General features: G+C 44.3%; 1 protein-coding gene across 2 annotated transcripts in view; it reads left to right on the top strand.

The window, feature by feature from the left end:
• The window catches only part of PIK3R1 (phosphoinositide-3-kinase regulatory subunit 1), a 78,591-nt gene that overhangs the window by 42,181 nt on the left and 17,782 nt on the right, over positions 1 to 18,628 (top strand). For both annotated transcript variants that reach the window (XM_066614161.1, XM_066614162.1), the window contains 4 exons: positions 3,798 to 3,872; positions 10,484 to 10,615; positions 11,643 to 11,844; positions 11,935 to 12,014. In XM_066614161.1, the coding sequence (XP_066470258.1) occupies positions 3,798 to 3,872; positions 10,484 to 10,615; positions 11,643 to 11,844; positions 11,935 to 12,014 (489 nt within the window). The remainder of the gene's footprint in view (positions 1 to 3,797; positions 3,873 to 10,483; positions 10,616 to 11,642; positions 11,845 to 11,934; positions 12,015 to 18,628) is intronic.

An 18,628-nucleotide genomic window follows, 5' to 3' on the forward strand; every position in this document is an offset into this window, starting at 1 on the left:
TTGTGTAAATGTTAGAGGCCATACTGGGTAATAGTTATTCTTACACAGGGCTTTTTTTCTAATGGAACGCGGGGGAACGGAGTTCTGGCACCTTTCTGCAGGGCCCCCTCCCCTTCAGAGGCATTCCAGGAGGGGGGAGCAAAACAGAGGCAGAGCAGACAGGCACAGGATTGGACTCTAAGGCTGCCATCCTATCCACAGTAAGCCCCATTCACTAAAGTGGACTTCTGAGTAGACATGCATAGGATTGGGCTCTTAGGCTGCAATCCTAGGCACTTTCCTGGGAGTAAGCTCCATTGACTAGAACGAGACTTACTTCAGAGTAGACATACCTAGGATTGGGCTCTTAATCCTGGCAGAGGTATATATCTGCACCTGTTTTCACATGCTAAGGGCAGGTGAAAAGGGATTCTATGTGTGTACAACGTGCTGTCCAGCCTTGCCAGAGATCCTCCTCATCCTTCCCCCACAAGCATGCCCTCCGCCAGCGTTTGCAGCTCCCCTCCAGCAATGCACAGCAGCTGCTCAGGGCAGCAGAGAACATACAATTGCATGCCAAGCGCCTTCCCAAAGACACAGAGTATTCTGATACCTGAATTAAACCATATTTAATCGCTTGTTTGCAAAAGTAGCTGTTTCTATGTGCACCTAAGGACCCCTCTCATGTAAGAATTTCGTTTTTGTTCTTACTCCCACAGTTACTTAGAGTAATTTTACTACATGGAACTCATGTAAGCCATTTTTCGGAATCCATTCACTGCTTCCTCTCCTCGAAGTAGTGCCACACTACATACTACATGCTACAAGTGCACCTGTACAGTATTTTTCCCCATGTGTAGAAAAAATAGCTAGGGGAAGGGGATGTGGAGATTGACAGCCCAATCCTATGCATGTCTACTCAGAAGTAAGTTCATCTTTAGGGGGGAAGCACATAAAAATATTTTATTTCTCCAATAAAAAATGGTTTAAAAATAAATAAATAAAAGATTAACAAGTTGTGAGTTCCTGCACCTTTTTTTCCATAAAAAAAGCACTGCTCTTACACAATTCTGGTGTGCTTCCACAATAATGTCAAAATTGAACTTGGTCCATGAGTTTTTCTTTTCTTTTTAATGAATGCTTGATCCATTCTCATTCAGATTTATCTTACTGGTATGCAGATGCTGCTTGGATGAGGGCTACTAGGATTTTAAAGACAGTAATGAGGCTTGAACAGTTTACCATTGGGCAGGTGGCAATACAGTTGTATTTACTTATTTAAAGTATTTGTGTCCCATACACAAGATTTTAAAGGGGACCATCACCAAGGGGACCATCAGGATGCTAGCTCTGCTTAAGCAGTACTACAAATCCTCAATAATACAATAAAAAGGAGACATATTCAGTGTTACAATATCCTTACTAAGAAGTAACCTAATGAGAGCAGCCTCAACAGAAAGGCAGCTGAAGTTGACATGTCTTCACCACAGCTTAAAAAATCCTCTAGTGACTGAGAGCCCAATCCTATCCAATTTTCCAGCTCTGGTATAGCCACAATGCATCCCTGTGGTAAGGGAACAAATGCTCCCATACCATGAGAAGGTCCCAGTGACTGCCCCTCCACCACAAGATTCAGCGCACACACCCCTGGCACAACTGCACCAGCAATTGGATTAAGCCCTGAGTGAGCCAGGTTTCTTGGGAGAGGAAGTTCTATAATCTGAGCACCACCACTGAGACGGCCCTGTTTCATGTTCCCATCAGTCAAGTCTCTCCAAGTATCAGAATGTGGAGCAGGGCCTCTGATGAAAATACACTACAGGTGTCCCCTGCTCATTTCACAGTTTAGGGATTGGAGCAGAAGTGAGAAGCAGAAACAGTTGAAAAGCAGAACCTAGTCTTTTTTTAGCTTACAAATGTTGCTTCCAATGCTTTTTTAGTTAGCAGATTGCAAATGCCTTTTTTGTCTTGCAAATTCCGTTGTCACACTAAGATTTCTGCAGATGGATTCTCATTAATGTCTTCAGGAATGGGAATAGACCCCTAGCTAAAGTTGGCACACTCACTCACACTCATACACAGGCATATACCCAAAGGTTTGAATCACCATGTCATATGCAAATCAATGTGTTGAAAGAGGGTTAATTGAAAAAAAGAACCATCAGAAAGTGGGAGATACCTGTATGTGGGCAGGTTTGTGTAAGAGAAAGCATAGATATCAAGTCATGAAAGGTACCTTGAATTGTGCCCAGAAACGTATTAGAAATCAGTGAAGATGGCAAAGAATTAGTGGAGTCAGTGTTTAATGTCATCAGCATCACAACACTTCCTGTGAACAAAATAAAAATGGCAGTGCAAGGTAGTACCGAGCCTAAAATGGCTATTTCAAAACGTACAGGCACCATTTTACCAGTATCTCAAAATCTTACCATAACGAGAGTTCTGTTTGACTGGTGGGCAGCCTTTGCAAAAGTTATCTCATGCTTCATGAAATGATCCCTGCAAATGCAGTTGCTTTGTGTTTGAGTCATGTGGTTTAGGCCCTACATTCTTCCCCTCCATTAGATTAGGCAAGGTATTAACCACAAACCAGAACTGTTTCCTCTGTCTGCAGGTACATTGTATAGAAAGGGGCTGCATAAAATGCATCGATAGCTGCAACTATTCTGAGATTTTTGGGGCCAGTTGTTTCTGAATGGGGGTGCTGATTATGGTCCAAGCTCCATGATGCAGCAGATCTGTGACTGGATCAATTCATCCCCTCCTTTTCTTACAGTAAAAGCACCAGCTGGCCAATCCTGAATTACAGTAGAGTATCAGCTCTGGGAGAGGTTTTGTATCTGTCTCTCTTCTTTGTTAGGTTAAGAGCAGCATCAAGAGGAGATTTAGTTTGTGATGAAATGTTTTAGGAGAAAGGATTAATCCTCTCCTTCTCAGGACCACTGCTCTGGGCCAGTTTATGTTCCCACCCCCAGCTGCTGTTTCTTTTTTAAAAAAATTGTATACTATTGATACAACACAAAGATACATAAGAATGGTCTTATCAAGAAGATGGCGGACATGCATATTCACAGTAATAGTGACAAAATACAACTTTATTAATAGACTCTTTACTGATTGGCAGAGGCAGCCAAATGTGAGTTAACAAGTCATTCCAAAGGGATTGTTGATTCCTGTATGTGGAACATCTGGAGTTCTGTTAACATAAGAAAGAAAAGAATGTTATATTGCATAAAGCCTTGAGTTTAATAATTTCTCATGAAAGATTAATCTTATGAGCAAGTTTCTTTGATAAGACAGGGTCCTAAACCTTCATATATCATTGATGCAGTACTGGATCCAGAAAAGTTTTCCAAGAAGAGCTCTTTTAGGTTTGCCACAATCTACAGTAGAACAATTGCCTCTCTGCACGGCTCAAATTACCAATGTCATTAAATGTCAGTAATAAGATAACCTAGGACTTGGTCTGACAGTGTAGCCCATGATTTTTCATATTTCAACATATATAACTTCCCCAAAATTGGGTTATTTCCTTTAATTTTGGAAAGCTAGGAGAACCACTCATGGATGTCCCAGTTCATGTTTGGCTCAGCCCTGACACAGGCTTCTCATAGTCAAGTTTTTTGGATATCCAAAGCAAAACTTAAAGGTTTGCAAGTTTTGTACATACCATGTGTGGGGTGCAGTTGTATGCAAGTATGTAAACAGGATAACAGGCGTACATACTAGTTCCTTTTACAGAGGGCAGTTGGGTGCCATTATAATACAGAAAGCCACAGATGATGTTTTGGTTCATCAGAACGATCTATTCTTTGCAGGTCTGGATTGTCCAACATTATACAGGTCACAAGGGTCAAGCAGTGCTGCAGAATTAAGACAAATTACAGAGTGTGGTGAGTACAACTATTTTCCTTGCAACCCAATCTAAATAACATTTACATGAAATTATGTTGATATGTTTTGATGTAATATACTTACAAGGAAAGATGCTTATATGCATTTTGTGTGCTTTTTTATTTTACAATCAACATGAGATGGGTTTGACTGGCTGAATAATTTTGAGGATGAAAAGTATGGTGTACATCTCTGCTCATAGTTTAAGAACTCTATTCCTTAAAAAGCAAGCTCTCCTTGCTGACCTACTTATGATGGCTGAGAGGCAGTGGGCTTCCTTAGATGTGCCTAGGGCTTGGGTAGGTGTAGGCATGTAAAGTTTTTTTACTCCTTTTAAAACAGCAGAATTCTGTGCCACATAAAAATTTGCCCTTTGTTTCAAAAGCAGTTTTTTTTTTCCATAGGAGTTGTTCAAGAAACACAAGCCCAAAGCTTCTTTGGGTACAGTAAACTAGTTGCTTGATTCTTTTGATCCTGGCCAATAAGTTAATAATAATAACTCAGTATTTATATACTGCCTTTCTGGTCATCGGATTACTCCTCTGACTTTATTCAAGGCGGTTTACATAGGCAGGCGTTTCTAAATCCCTCCAGGGGATTTTTACAATCATAAAGGTTCTCTCTTTCAAGAACCAACAACATTTCAGAATGGATCTTCCTGGTTTGGTCCCACTTCTGGCCTCCAGTTCTCCCACGCAGACTGACAAGCAGCTCCATCTCTCACATGGAGGGCAGCCAAGATGCTTCTTGCTCACACAGGAGCAGGTGGAATCACTCAGCTTGGCTTGTCAGCTGCTTCAAGGTCTCGCCATTCTCAGCCATTCAGGGAGCTGCCGGTGTCCTCGAACTGGCGACTTTCTGATGTTATCTTCGGGCTAACGGAGGATCTACCCTCTAGACCAGACCCCTTCCCCATTTGCAGTTAGATGTTGTCTTTTATATCTAGTACCTTGTAAGGAAAGAGCCATGTTTTTCACAGTGATACTGGAATTTCTTTGACTCGCAGCCTCTGCGAACCTGGTGCTGATAACAGTTCATGGCCCACTTGCTTAGGTCAGTTTGGCACTGGGAGGATGAACGAAAATGGCCAACGCCTGCTAGAGTTTTGCTGTCATCACAGTCTCTGTGTCAGCAACACGTTCTTCAACACAAAGCCCCAACATAGAGTCTCTTGGAGACATCCAAGATCAAAGCACTGGCACCAGCTCGTCCTGATCCTCACCAGACGCTCCAGCCTTCCCAGCATCAAGATCACACGCAGTTATCATGGTGCTGCCTGCGACACTGACCACTCCCTGGTGTGCAGCAGAGTGAAACTGCGAACAAAGCGACTGTATCACACGAAAAAGGAAGGAAGACCTCGCATTGATACCAGCAAGACCCGGGATCAGAGAAAAGTGGAGGAATTTGCACAAGCACTTGAGGAATCTCTTCCAGGCCCAGCCGACGCAAACGCATCCAACAGATGGGAACATTTCAAGAATACCGTTTACAACACCGCCTTGTCCATATTTGGCAAGAAGACCAACAAGGCGGCAGACTGGTTTGAAGCCCACTCTGAGGAGTTGACACCAGTCATTGAGGAAAAGAGGAGAGCTCAAGCAGCATACAAGGCCTGTCCCAGTGAGCGCAACCTGCAGGTCCTCCGAACTGCTCGCAGCAAAGTCCAGCAGACTGCCAGGAGATGTGCTAACGACTACTGGCTCCAGCTCTGTTCCAAGATACAGATAGCAGCTGACACGGGCAACATCAAGGGGATGTATGACGGTATCAAGCAGGCCCTAGGTCCAACGCAGAGGAAAATTGCCCCTCTGAAGTCTGCCACAGGCGAGGTCATCCAGGATCGGGCGCAGCAGATGGAACGCTGGGTGCAGCACTACTCTGAGCTATATTCCAGAGAAAATGTAGTCACCGAAGAAGCGCTGAACAACATTGAGTGCCTGCCTGTGCTGGAAGAGCTTGACAGTGAACCAACCCTAGAAGAACTTCACGTGGCCCTGGACTCCCTTGCCTTTGGCAAGGCACCTGGAAAAGACAGTATCTCTGCTGAAGTCCTAAAATGATGCAAAGACATCATCGTCACTGAGCTGCATGAAATCCTCTGTCTCTGCTGGGAGAAGGTGGAGTACCTCAAGACATGAGGGATGCAAACATCATCACGCTGTACAAGAACAAAGGCGACAGGGGTGACTGCAACAACTACCGCGGCATCTCTCTCCTTAGCGTTGTAGGAAAGCTGTTTGCCCGAGTTGCACTAAAGAGGCTCCAGGTACTTGCAGAGAGCGTCTATCCAGAATCGCAGTGTGGATTCCGAGTCAACAGGTCCACCACTGATATGGTATTCTCCCTTAGACAACTGCAGGAGAAATGCAGGGAACAACGACAGCCACTCTTTATAGCCTTCATAGATCTCACAAAGGCTTTCGACCTGGTCAGCAGGGACGGCCTCTTCAAGATTCTCCCCAAGATTGGATGTCCACCCAGGCTCCTCAGCATCATCAGATCTTTCCACAAGGGCACTGTTGTCTTCGATGGCTCCACATCAGACCCTTTTGACATCCGAAGCGGAGTGAAGCAGGGCTGTGTTCTTGCGCCAACCTTGTTTGGGATTTTCTTCGCTGTCCTGCTGAAGCATGCCTTTGGAACTGCAACAGAAGGCATCTATCTCCGGACCAGATCAGACGGAAAGCTCTTCAACCTCTCCAGACTGAGAGCAAAATCCAAAGTCCAGCTGAAATGTCTGCGTGACTTCCTCTTTGCCGATGATGCACTACCCACTCTGCCAAAGATCTCCAGCAGCTCATGGATCGTTTTAGCAAGGCCTGCCAAGATTTTGGACTGACAATCAGCCTGAAGAAAACACAGGTCATGGTTCAGGATGTGGACTCACCTCCCTGCATTACAATCTCTGCGCATGAACTGGAGGTTGTCCATGACTTTGTGTACCTTGGCTCAACGATCTCCGACACTCTTTCTCTCGATACCGAGCTAAACAAGCGCATCGGTAAAGCAGCTACCATGTTTTCCAGACTCACAAAGAGAGTCTGGTCCAACAAGAAGCTGACGGAACATACCAAGATCCAGGTCTACAGAGCTTGCGTCCTGAGTACACTTCTGTACTGCAGCGAGTCATGGACTCTTCGCTCACAACAGGAGAGGAAACTGAGCGCTTTCCACATGCGCTGCCTCCGACACATCCTCGGCATCACCTGGCAGGACAAAGTTCCAAACAACACAGTCCTGGAACGTGCTGGAATCCCTAGCATGTATTCACTGCTGAAACAGAGACGCCTGCGTTGGCTCGGTCATGTCGTGAGAATGGATGATGGCCGGATCCCAAAGGATCTCTTCTATGGAGAACTCGTGCAAGGAAAGCGCCCTACAGGTAGACCACAGCTGCGATACAAGGACATCTGCAAGAGGGATCTGAAGGCCTTAGGGATGGACCTCAACAAGTGGGAAACCCTGGCCTCTGAGCGGCCCGCTTGGAGGCAGGCTGTGCAGCATGGCCTTTCCCAGTTTGAAGAGACACTTTGCCAACAGTCTGAGGCTAAGAGGCAAAGAAGGAAGGCCCATAGCCAGGGAGACAGACCAGGGACAGACTGCACTTGCTCCCGGTGTGGAAGGGATTGTCACTCCCGGATTGACCTTTTCAGCCACACTAGACGCTGTGCCAGAACCACCTTTCAGAGCACGGTACCATAGTCTTTCGAGACTGAAGGTTGCCAATACAATACTGGAATTTCTTTGACTCTTAAAACCTGTGCAGTTAGTTTTTTAGCTGAGCAAGATTTACAAGTGGAATGCTGAAAACAGTGTAATAAGGTTGCTCTTAAAATAGTCTTTGAGAGCACATGACACATTTGACTGTACTTTTTTTTTTAATTTCAAGTATTTTTGTGTTTGAGATTCTGAGAAATCCTCATGATAATGAAGGGTGCGTTTCATAAACCATTATTTGATTTTTAAGCCAGTGGGACTAAACAGTCTTAAAATGTAATAGCATTCAAATGTATATCTGTGATATTAAACATTGAACAGCCCAATCCTACTGAACCCTCCCCCCCTGATGTAACTGTGCCAACAGAGCATTCATTCCATCTGCAGGAGGGAGCAATTGGAAAAGTCTCCTTCGGGGTAAGTGACCTTGTTCACTTACTCTGAGGAAAGCCTCCACCACTGCCATGGGACTCATCAGATCTACTCCTAGATAGCAGGCATAGGTTTAAGGCATGTAATGGAGGTGGTAAGGGAAACAGATGGGGTTAAGATATGGGTGCATGTGAGTACCTCTGATACTGCCCCTTGTCTGCCTCCCTCTCTGCCTTCCCCCACTGCCATCACACCTAACCATGCTGGTCTGGCACCAGTCCTCCTGCACTGCCACCAGTAGCAGCAGGGCATGCAAAATGGTCACCAGCGGCACACTGTGCCTTCCACTGGAAGCCATTTTATGGCACTGGAACTCTGTTCCACTGTCGTAAACCCCTGCGTGCACCAGCCCAATTCTGCATAGTATTGGGCCTTAAGTCTCCAATTTCAGTGTCTATAAAATAACTAGTTTCTTTGTGACTTGGCCTTGACAGTGGTTATTCTTTAATGCATTAGTTTACACCAGGCGTGCTCAAGACGTCGATCGCGATCGACCAGTCGATCGCCAAGCAAAATCCGGTCGATCGAGTTCCGAGCCTCCCATCCGCCATGTTGAAAGGGGCGGGAAAGAGCCCCGGAGCTTCCCGATTGGCCCGGCACCGCCAAGTGTCCCAGATGCAATGGTGGGCCAATCGGGAAGCTCCAGGGCTCTTTCCCACCCCTTTCATTGATTTCAGGGGAGGCAACCCCTGGAAATAGTGCGTGGAGGTGGCGGTGCAGCTGGGGTGGTGCAGCCAGGGGCGGCGGCGCGGGCAGGCGGCGCGGGAGCCCTTGGCCAGCGGGGACGCTCTGGTTGCTGCTGCTGCCCCGCAAGGGCGCTGCCGTCCCCGCCTCGGGAGCCGGGCGCTGCGAGGCTGCGGCCGGCGGGAGGGCGAGCGCCGCCAGAGGCGCCGCCGAGACCCCCTCCCTGGGGACAAGTAAGGGGAGCCCGGGAGGAAGCACAGCGCGGCTGGGCTGCATTGCCTCGCGTCGCCGCCTTCCTCCTGAGGCTGGGATCAGCCCTGCGGCGCCCTCGGAGAACTTTTCCTGCTTCCCAGAGGGTGAGCTGAGCAGGCGCCTTGGGGCGGAGGGAGGGTGGGCGGGGAAGAGGGTATGGGGCTGCCCCCAAGTTGCCCCCTGAAGGGCTCCCCAGCCGCTCCCCTGGCCCCACACCTGGTGTCCCCCCACTTCCCCTCCCCCCAAGTTGCTCTCCTGGAGGGCTCCCCAACCTCTCCCCTGGCCCCATACCTGGTGTCCCCCCACTTCCCATCACCCCACCAAGTTGCCCCTCTGGAGGGTTCCCCAGCCGCTCCCCTGGTCCCACACCTGGTGTCCCCCCACTTCCCATCAACCCCCCAAGTTGCTCTCCTGGAGGGCTCCGCAACCCCTCCCCCTGGCCCCATACCTGGTGTCCCCCCCACTTCCCATCACCCCTCCAAGTTGCCCCCCTAGAGGGCTCCCCAGCCGCTCCCCTGGCCCCACACCTGGTGTCCCCCCACTTCCCATCACCCCCCCAAGTTGCTCTCCTGGAGGGCTCCCCAACCCCTCCCCCTGGCCCCACACCTGGTGTCCCCCCACTTCCCATCACTCCTCCAAGTTGCCCCCCTGGAGGGCTCCCCAACCCCTCCCCGTGGCCCCACACATGGAGTCACCCCACTTCTCATCACCCCCCAAGTTGCCCCCCTGGAGGGTAGATCTCTGGGCCTTGCTGGGTTTCAAAGTAGCTCTCCAACCAAAAAAGTGTGAGCACCCCTGGTTTATACAATATTAGTATGTAAAACATAGCCCAGTTAAAAATTCCTTGGAAGAGCTATAGCAATCTATATATACTGCCATATGAATTAGAGAGAAGCATGTTTAAGGTGTTAAAAGGTGAGAATCCAGTCACTACTGAAACATTGTTTCAGAAAAGATGCAGACTTCTCATTCTTTTATATGCTCAGTTTCCTGTATGTAAACTTGCCACTAGAGGGGGAGCAGGATGCTGTTGTCAAGCATGCAAGGTTTCTTATATGTTATATAAAGTCTTCCTACATTGTTTTAGATGTAGTGTGTATGTAATGTCTTACATATATATATCCTAAACCTTTTAAATAGTGACAGAAGTACATATTCAGATATTTTGTTTGCTACAAATATTTCCTATAAGTCAAATTGAAATGTAAATATGGTTCCTCTAGTTGTTGTACTGTGTATAGTTGTTATTGTACTATGTATATTTTTTGTTTTCAACAAAAAGTTGGCAAAGCATTTTGCCCAAAAGGATCATAATTTACAAAGAGGCAGAAGAAACACTAGTATACAGTCCCTAGAGAACGTGTTGTGTTGAGGTGAAGAAAATGTCTCTTTGCCCAGTTCCAGTGGTAAGAAATAGGAATACATTGGAAAAATTTGAAATCTCTAAAAAGCAAAGTATGGTGTCTTTTCTCCTTCTCTTATTATAAATATGAATACATTAAATCAATCAATTTTTTTCCAGATGTTTCTACATTGGATTTTGATGCCATTGAACTGCAGATTTTAACAGATGCTTTGAAGAGGTACTTTTTGGACCTGCCAAATCCTGTCATTCCAGCATCTGTTTACAATGAAATGATTTCTACAGCACAAGGTATGAATGCAAAAGTGGTGGTTTTTTCTCAGCACAGAATTAGCCTTTTTTAAACAAAAAAAAAGGTCTCTAGCATCCACAGTGCAGGTATTAATTCTGTTTAAGTATGCATATGACAAGGAAGGCTAATATCCTGCAAAAAGGAGCCTTACGTAAGAATGATATACACTCTTTAAGTCTTACACACCCCTACCTTCCTGGTCAGGTTCAGACATTCTGTGGTGCATGCGAATCACAGCTTCTAATCCCTGTTCCCTGGCACACAAATCTCTATGATCCATGTGGTTGAAAATATGTTTCTTGCATGGTTACTTTACATTTTTAGGTGTATGCATAAAATGCATACCTTACCTTACCTTACCTTTTTTACCTTACAAACATAATGTGCAAAATGGATCTTAATATTAAGAACACTATGTGTCTTGGCAAAGACCATATCTGTACAAACATTGGTTAACAAATCAAGGGTTTGTCTGTATGCAGAAAGAGCTAATTGTTAACCTTTTATCACCACTTGCAAAGTAAACATATTAGAGGAGACAGGATTCTGAGGTCCATGGGCAGTTATGAGATACAGTGCAATGCAGACATACCAATAAAGCTCATCTCTTACAATAATGATTTCAGGCAGTTAGTCTTAAAAACCTTGGTGGGCTTCAGCTGCAAATTTTAGGGACAGGATATTATTGCTGGTGTAATCTTAACAGCTAAAACAGCTCTTCTGAGGCTTATCTGCTACATCTTAGAATTAACCAATCACGTGCGATACTAAACAAGTCAGACTTTTATCAGCACATGCTGAAAGTTTTGTGGCTTTTAACCAAATGATTCTTCTGTTTCAATTTGAGCTATGTATAGTTGGTCTTCTCTGCCCCCATTTGATCACTAAAGTTTTTGCTTTTTCACAAGAAGAAAAAGAAGTTTGGGTTTACTACAGGAATTTGCAGTTTTCCCCACAAAGCTGCTATTTTTCAGAGTAGCTTGTTTACATGATTCCAGGCTTATTGGGATACTGATTTCTTTGCAGATGTGCAGAACTCAGAGGAATATGCACAAGTGCTGAAGAGGCTCGTCAGGTCACCTAATATACCTCAACAGTATTGGCTCACTCTCCAATATCTGCTCAAACATTTATCCAGGCTTTGTCAGACTTCTGCCAAAAACCTGTTGAACGCAAGATCTCTAGCTGAAATTTTCAGCCTTCTGCTGTTCAGATCCCAGGTAGCAAGGTGAGATATACAGTTCATGTAACTGTTTACAATACAGAATATTTAATTCATATTCAGAGCGCATTTTAATATATGGTTAATATTTTACAGCTCTGACAATACTGAACACCACATCAAAATCCTAGAAGTGTTAATTACCAGTGAATGGCATGAGAGACAACCTGCACCAGGTAAGAAAATCTTTATTTTGGAGGTGGGAGTATTTTGAAACAAGCATTGCCATTAGTTTTGAGACCAGCAGCAGAAACATGTTATGTTTCTCAAGGTAACCACACAGTCTGTATTTATTTTTCACAATGGTTTTTTATTTAAGCAAAACTGAGTATTTATTAGTGGCATTTTTCCCCCTGCACTTTCCGTTTTTGTTGTTGTTGAACTGAAATATGATAAAAGATTTTGCTTACTGTTTTTTGTTGACCATTAATTGTCGACAACTATAGCTGGAAAACAAAATAGCCTATTGAGACTTCTTAGCTTCAGAGTGTTGGTATAAATACCTGTCAATGCATCGCTTTTCATGGGGTCTAGTGCCCCATTCCCACAAGGCACACTGATGCTCATGCCTGCCCACATGGCAGCCGTGGGAAACCTCAGGCTGTGTATGGCAGCAAAGGAGCAATGTTGGTATGCTAATATCACACCTTCCTGCTTGCTCAGTTTTGTGATAAAGCACTTAACCAGGAAGGAAGGGCTCCTGTGTGTGTATATCCAAAGTTAAGATAGGCCATCAAGGGCAAAGCCTAAAGATAATCCTGTTTGAAAACAAGTTTGTTTGTGTATTTTATTCTGTTGCATGATACACAAAAAGTGATGCTTCAAAGTTATTTCAAAGGACTTACAGTGCCGTTGAAAGTGGTCTAACATTGTCAAGAGGTACTTATGAAAACAAGGGTGTTGGGGTTCTGTAACAATAGTAATGATAGTATTCAACATTACATAGTTGCTGGAGTGTGCAAAATGCTTCCTGTGTATTACTTTTAATATGGTCATTGTAATATGACCTTGTAATTATACCCATATCACAGCTGGAGCACTGAGGCTAAGCAGCAGTACTTACAACAGTACCTACTTAACAGGGTTGCTGAAAGGTTTACAGAAAAATTACTGTGTGCATTTGAAGCACTCCATACACTCAAAGCGAACTATACAAATGACTGCAATATTTATTATTGTTACACTGGAGGCAATGATTCTTCTAAAATGGGGCCTACTGCAATATCTACATGCGAAAGCTAAAAGGAGTGTGCATTTTTCCCCTTAAAGCTATTGCATTGCTTTTATTTAGACAATTGTTAAAAGCAACCACTTAGCCTTCATGTGACATGCTGTTAACTTTTGAAATGTGCTGTATAAATGTGTGTTCAGCAACACAAATATGAAAAGACAACATGCAAAAAGCAGATCATTTGCAGCACCTCTGCCATACCTTCAGAGTATTTATCTGCTTGCCCATTATCTTCTGTGAGTAGTGAAACACCTCATTCGCATAACAGAGACTGAAGACCTTTCTGTGGAGAATAAGGTGTGCTCTTTAATTTAGATAATGCACATGTTGCAGTTCTTTTTTGTGTACTTAAGTGTATATTTTCAGCTGCTGCAGAACTGTGCAAGATGTAGTCATGATAGGCGGTCAGAATTCCCAGTAGGCAAGAATTTGGCCAGCCAGAATGCTGAAAATATCCTTGGTCTACTCCTAATCTTTAAGCCTCATATTCTTGACAGCTCTGTCAAGATGGAAGCACAGATGACTCTCTTTCTGACACAGGGATGCAGCCAGTCCACTTCAGCCTAGCCAGAGTCATCTGTTTCTTGTAAAATCTGAACATGCTTTAGTGTAATGTCTCATATTTTATTATATATCGGATCTGGGACAAGAATGTATGAACAAACCTTGTCCTCTGTTTTATGTTCTGTCCACTATTGACACTGCTTTGGATATAAACCCATTGACCAAAAAAAAAAAAAAAATCAAAGTACAGATAGTTTGAAGGTCTGGAGCAAGGCTGAGAAGCCCCAAACGCATATTATGGAAAATGTTAATGTTGTATCAGATGTTTGTTGTGTTTTAAATGAATTTCACTGAGAGTAAACAGAACAAGGTAATACCAGTGATCATGTAAGAATGTTGTATGGGATACTTTGAAGTTATGCTTTTATAAATTTCGGTATAAATGATTATCATGAGTCACCTATACTTAGAAGAAATTAATGAGTGATTTGACATGGAAAACAGTGTTTTATCTTCCCCCTCCTCTTTAAGCTAGTGTAAATTCCAATATTTATCCAGTAGAGGGCTCTCCATCTAAGCTAATAATAATCAAGTTGCAAAAGAAACCATATCTTACTAAATTGTGAAGCTCACATTTTATCAATATTTTTACTTCATAAGTGGAAAAATATGGAGACCTCAGTGATTTTACTGGTATCAGCTGTGTATCTAATCACACCAGGGGTGTCCAAAGTTTTTGGCAGGAGGGCCACATCAGCTCTCTGACACTATGTCGGGGGCCAGGGTAAAAAAAGAATTAATTTACATTTAAAATTTGAATAAATTTACATACGTTTACATAAATGACTATATTAAAGATGAACTTATATGAATGAATGAAGGTCTTGCAATTGCTCAAGGCCTATACAAGGCCTTGCACAAAGCAAGGCTGGCCTTTCCTTTGCTGCCTTTGCTGCATCACAGATGTGAAACAGCAAGCAGTGGAGGGAGCCCTCATCCCACAGCTCACACGAGAGGTCAAACAGTCGCCCTCATGCTGAGAGCAATTGTGTTGGGCCAGTATGGTTTCCAGCAAATCTCCAGAGGGCCAAAGGCTCATTGGAGACTGGGGGCTCCCTGAGGGCCACGTTGAGAGGCCTCCAGGGCCGCAAGTGGCCCCAGAGCTGGGGTTTGGGCACCCCTGATATAGACAGTCACTGCAGCTATGCTGAATTTTGTGTATACCACTCAGCGCCTGCCTTTTAGATGCTTTGTGGATCCAATTCACAGGTGCCATCTGCTAAGTCTGTCAGTACTATCATGCAAGGCATAGGGAAATCCTACCTTCTGCATGCGTGTAACTGTGCATGCAAGTGGATTCCCTTAGGGGCTCTTCATTTCTGCCTGTGTGTATCCATTGACATGTATACTTGAATGGGTCCTATAGGGAAGTTAAATCTCAGATGTAGCTGCAAGTTTGTGCAAAGACATAACTAGATATTGATTCCTGATCACATTCTTGCATATCCAACAAGTAAATACTTAAGATAGAGGATACCAACTGCTGCACCAGTGCAGGGTTGCAAAAGATGTTATCGTAGAACAGTTGTAATCAGATGGGCTTAGGCTCAAACTTAAAAAAAGAAAAGAAAAAGCTCAAAACAGCTGGTATGATTCTTCCATCAAATTTTTCTGCTTTTTTTTGTGTAAGCCTGAATGCAATAAACTCAGTTCCCAATCAAATATGGTTCCTTCTGCACACCCTCACTTCCCTATAAATGTGAAAATTGGTTCAGTTTGTGGCTGTAGCAGGGAGGAAGGAGGAAAGCAGTGAAAGTAGGACACCACTTTATTGAACCAGCAGGTGTGCAAACAGTTGAGTGGCTAGAGGGCAGGACCCACGCAATGTAGCTGTAACACCTATCCCAGCTGAAGGGAGGGAAGAGGGAGAAGTTTGACGCAAGAGACAGTTCATGCTAGTTGATGGCTGTTGCACTAAAGCACCAACCCCCCCCCCCCCCGGCAGTGCTATTTACCCTTGAGAATATCAGAAATAGTGTGGATCCACTCAGCTCCCCAAGGTCTTGTAAGGAGACTCTTTTTAAGGTTTTAGAAACCACTTCACCATCTTCCCTCCTGAGTTTCTGTCAGTGTTACAGCACTGGTTGTGACCAAAGAGAGGGGCCCCTCATCCGTCATGAGAAATTCAGGACCACTGTGTTGACTCCCAATTCCTATTAAATGTGTTGGGAGTAGGCTAGCAATGTTCACTCACTCATTCAGTGCACTGTCCAGTTCACTCACTCATTCAGTGCAGCAGGGCTCCTGGTCCCAGTTGCACTGTCTTCCAGCACCTCTTGTGCCTTCGCACAACAAAGGCACAGTGCTACCCCCAGCTGAAAACCCAGAGCATATTCCAAAGAATGCAAAAGATGACATGCTTAATATTTTACATAAGAAATCCCAAAGTATACCAGTATGTGCAGTTTCTGGCTGGTGTGAGAAATTTTTCTGGAGTACATGGTGAGAACGAACCAGGAATTGGGTATCTTTGTCCCTTTCTCCCTTCAGCAAAGGATTAAAACAGCAGTTCCCAATCTGTGTGCTGCAGTGTTCCAGGGCAACGCGAGGCACTTGTCGAGGTGTTGCGTGCTCCGTGCTACCTGGTAGTTAGACTGCGGCATGAGCATCCAGACAGCGGCAGAAGGCTCAGTGCAGCTGGTAGACCTGCAGCACATGAAAAGCATGCACTGCAAAAAGCCCGCCCACCCTGACACTGTTACCGCTGTTTAGAGGCTCGTGTTAGGCCTCAGAACCCAGAAGTGAATGGTGGTGACATCACCGTATGAAACATTTTGCATCATTTTCATTCACTTGCAGGTTCCAAGGGCATCACAGCAGCAGTAAGTTTGAGAACCTGTGGCTGAAAACATTTTCCTTCCCATTTATTCATGTATTTTAGTTCATGTATTCTAGTTCTTGGAGGGTACATGTTATAATGCAAGGACAAATCCCAGAGTTAAATTTTCTCTCCTTCCCTTCACCCAGTCAGTGCACTGCTACTCCAGGCACAGCAAAATTGATTTGATCCAATCGCTTTCATGTCAGAACCCTTCCTGTTCACCACTGCTGAGGACAGCATTGGACCAAAATAATGTGCTTGCTTCAGTTACTTGAAAGCTCTGTGACAGTTAGCTCTCGCAGGAATTTTGGTGGGGAAGGGTTGGCGCTTCCAGTTGACTTTAATTTGATTCAACAGTGCAGGGCTTCATTTTATAGGCCTTCAAACAACACCTGTCCTGGTAAGCGTGTGGGAGGTGGTGCAGTGAATGCTAACAAGTTTCTTCTGCGTTTGTGTGCTCTGGGAAGCGCAGAACTTTACAAGGAAGGCTTTCATTCTATTTTTTCCCCCCATGAACTAGCTCAGCCACTTCCTGTAGTTGGCTGCTCATAGTGCTTTTCTTGACACTCTTCTACTTCAATGCTGCATGCAGCAGCCAGTTACAGAGACTATTTTAAGGCCCCTTACAATGGCCTTCTCATTTACTTGGCTAAAATGAGACCGGTTAGTCTTGCATCGGCCACTTGTTAGCCGATGACAACTCTGACTTTGACTCCAGTTTCCCCTCCCCCACCTGAAATCCCTTGCTCAGCAAATATTTGAACCTGCCTGCGTTAATCATTAAACTGAGATCTTTATCTCAGGGAGACGTGCAAGCTACCGAGTTTTTTTTTAACCTGTGCAAAATCAGTGATGAAACAAATGAGCAGATAGCTCCAGCGAGCACAGAACTTCATTCTTTTCAAAGTGAAAAGGACATGGATTTTTTTTCCTGATATGTGCATGTTGCAGCTTTTTCTTCTGGATTTAAGGAGTTAGAAGAATTGGTTACAGTTTCAGAGCTGATTTTTCAGACAAGTCTTTCTTGGATTCCATGATAGTCTTATGTTTTTGCTGTTTGATTTTTTTTTGTTAGTTTTTTTTAAATTTTCATTTTGTGGAGCTGAGCAAAGATCATCTACAGTCGGGGGTTTTCAGATTCTTAGATTCAAGTATTTAAAGGGTGAACGTGTGTGCCATGCACAGTTTACAAAGTAAGTGACTATTGGTTTAACTGTTTCTGTTTCTTCAGTCTTTAATAGCATGTGGGTGCATTTTTTTATATATGTATATATTTAGCAATAATAGATGCTAGTGTAAAAGTCATCACTGACTAATGCTTTTGTAGTTAAAACTATGCTTAAGTGAAACTTGGTGCGGTTCTGAGTATACTAGAACAGTGGAAAATCACCTGTCTGTCACTGCATTGCCTGTTCTGGTTTGCAGCGTGGTGTCACAGCAAGCTAGACTAGTTTTGTGTTGAGCAGTAACCTGATCATACAAGTGTGACTGTTGAGAATTTAACCAATAGTAAAACCTCAATGAGAGTGTGCTCTTTTCTTATTTCCCCCCCCCCCCCCGTGTTGACAGCATTTGAGGAAAATACAAATAAACTTCTGTAACTGGTCCATTGGACTACAGTAGCCAGCTATGTATGCTTTATGTCTTTTGTAACCTAATTTAAGCCATGTACCTTGGCAACACAGCTATTTGGATAGCAGGTGGGCTAAACCCTCAAGTTCAATGTTTGGACTTGTGTCTGGGACTGTCTGAAGTGTCCTGTTACACGAGGCAAATGGAAGGAATCTCTGGAGCATGTCCACCTAAATGGATAGGGGGTGGGTGGCTACTTCAGGATGAGCTTAAGCATGGCTATCACAGGGCAACGAGTGTGTGCATGTTTTTGCTGGGTCTGGTACTGTAATCAGGCCCTTAACGTGCTAGCACTTGTCTCCAGGGATAAAAATGGTCAAGAAGTTGTTTGTATGTACAGTGCTTAGTTGGGACATGTAAATAACTCTGTTCGTGGTATCCTGCAATATACATCCCTTAGCAGTGCCAGTATAGCAATTACGTGTGGCAACAATGGTGCTAATGAGTTGCATTCGTTTCATGTCTGGTTTCCTGCTGTGGTAAATATGTGAAATAGTCATGATAAGTTATAAAATAAACAGGAATCTTCTGAAGAGATTGAG

Source organism: Tiliqua scincoides, chromosome 2, assembly GCF_035046505.1.
Source record: "Tiliqua scincoides isolate rTilSci1 chromosome 2, rTilSci1.hap2, whole genome shotgun sequence".
NCBI classification, from domain to species: domain Eukaryota; kingdom Metazoa; phylum Chordata; class Lepidosauria; order Squamata; family Scincidae; genus Tiliqua; species Tiliqua scincoides.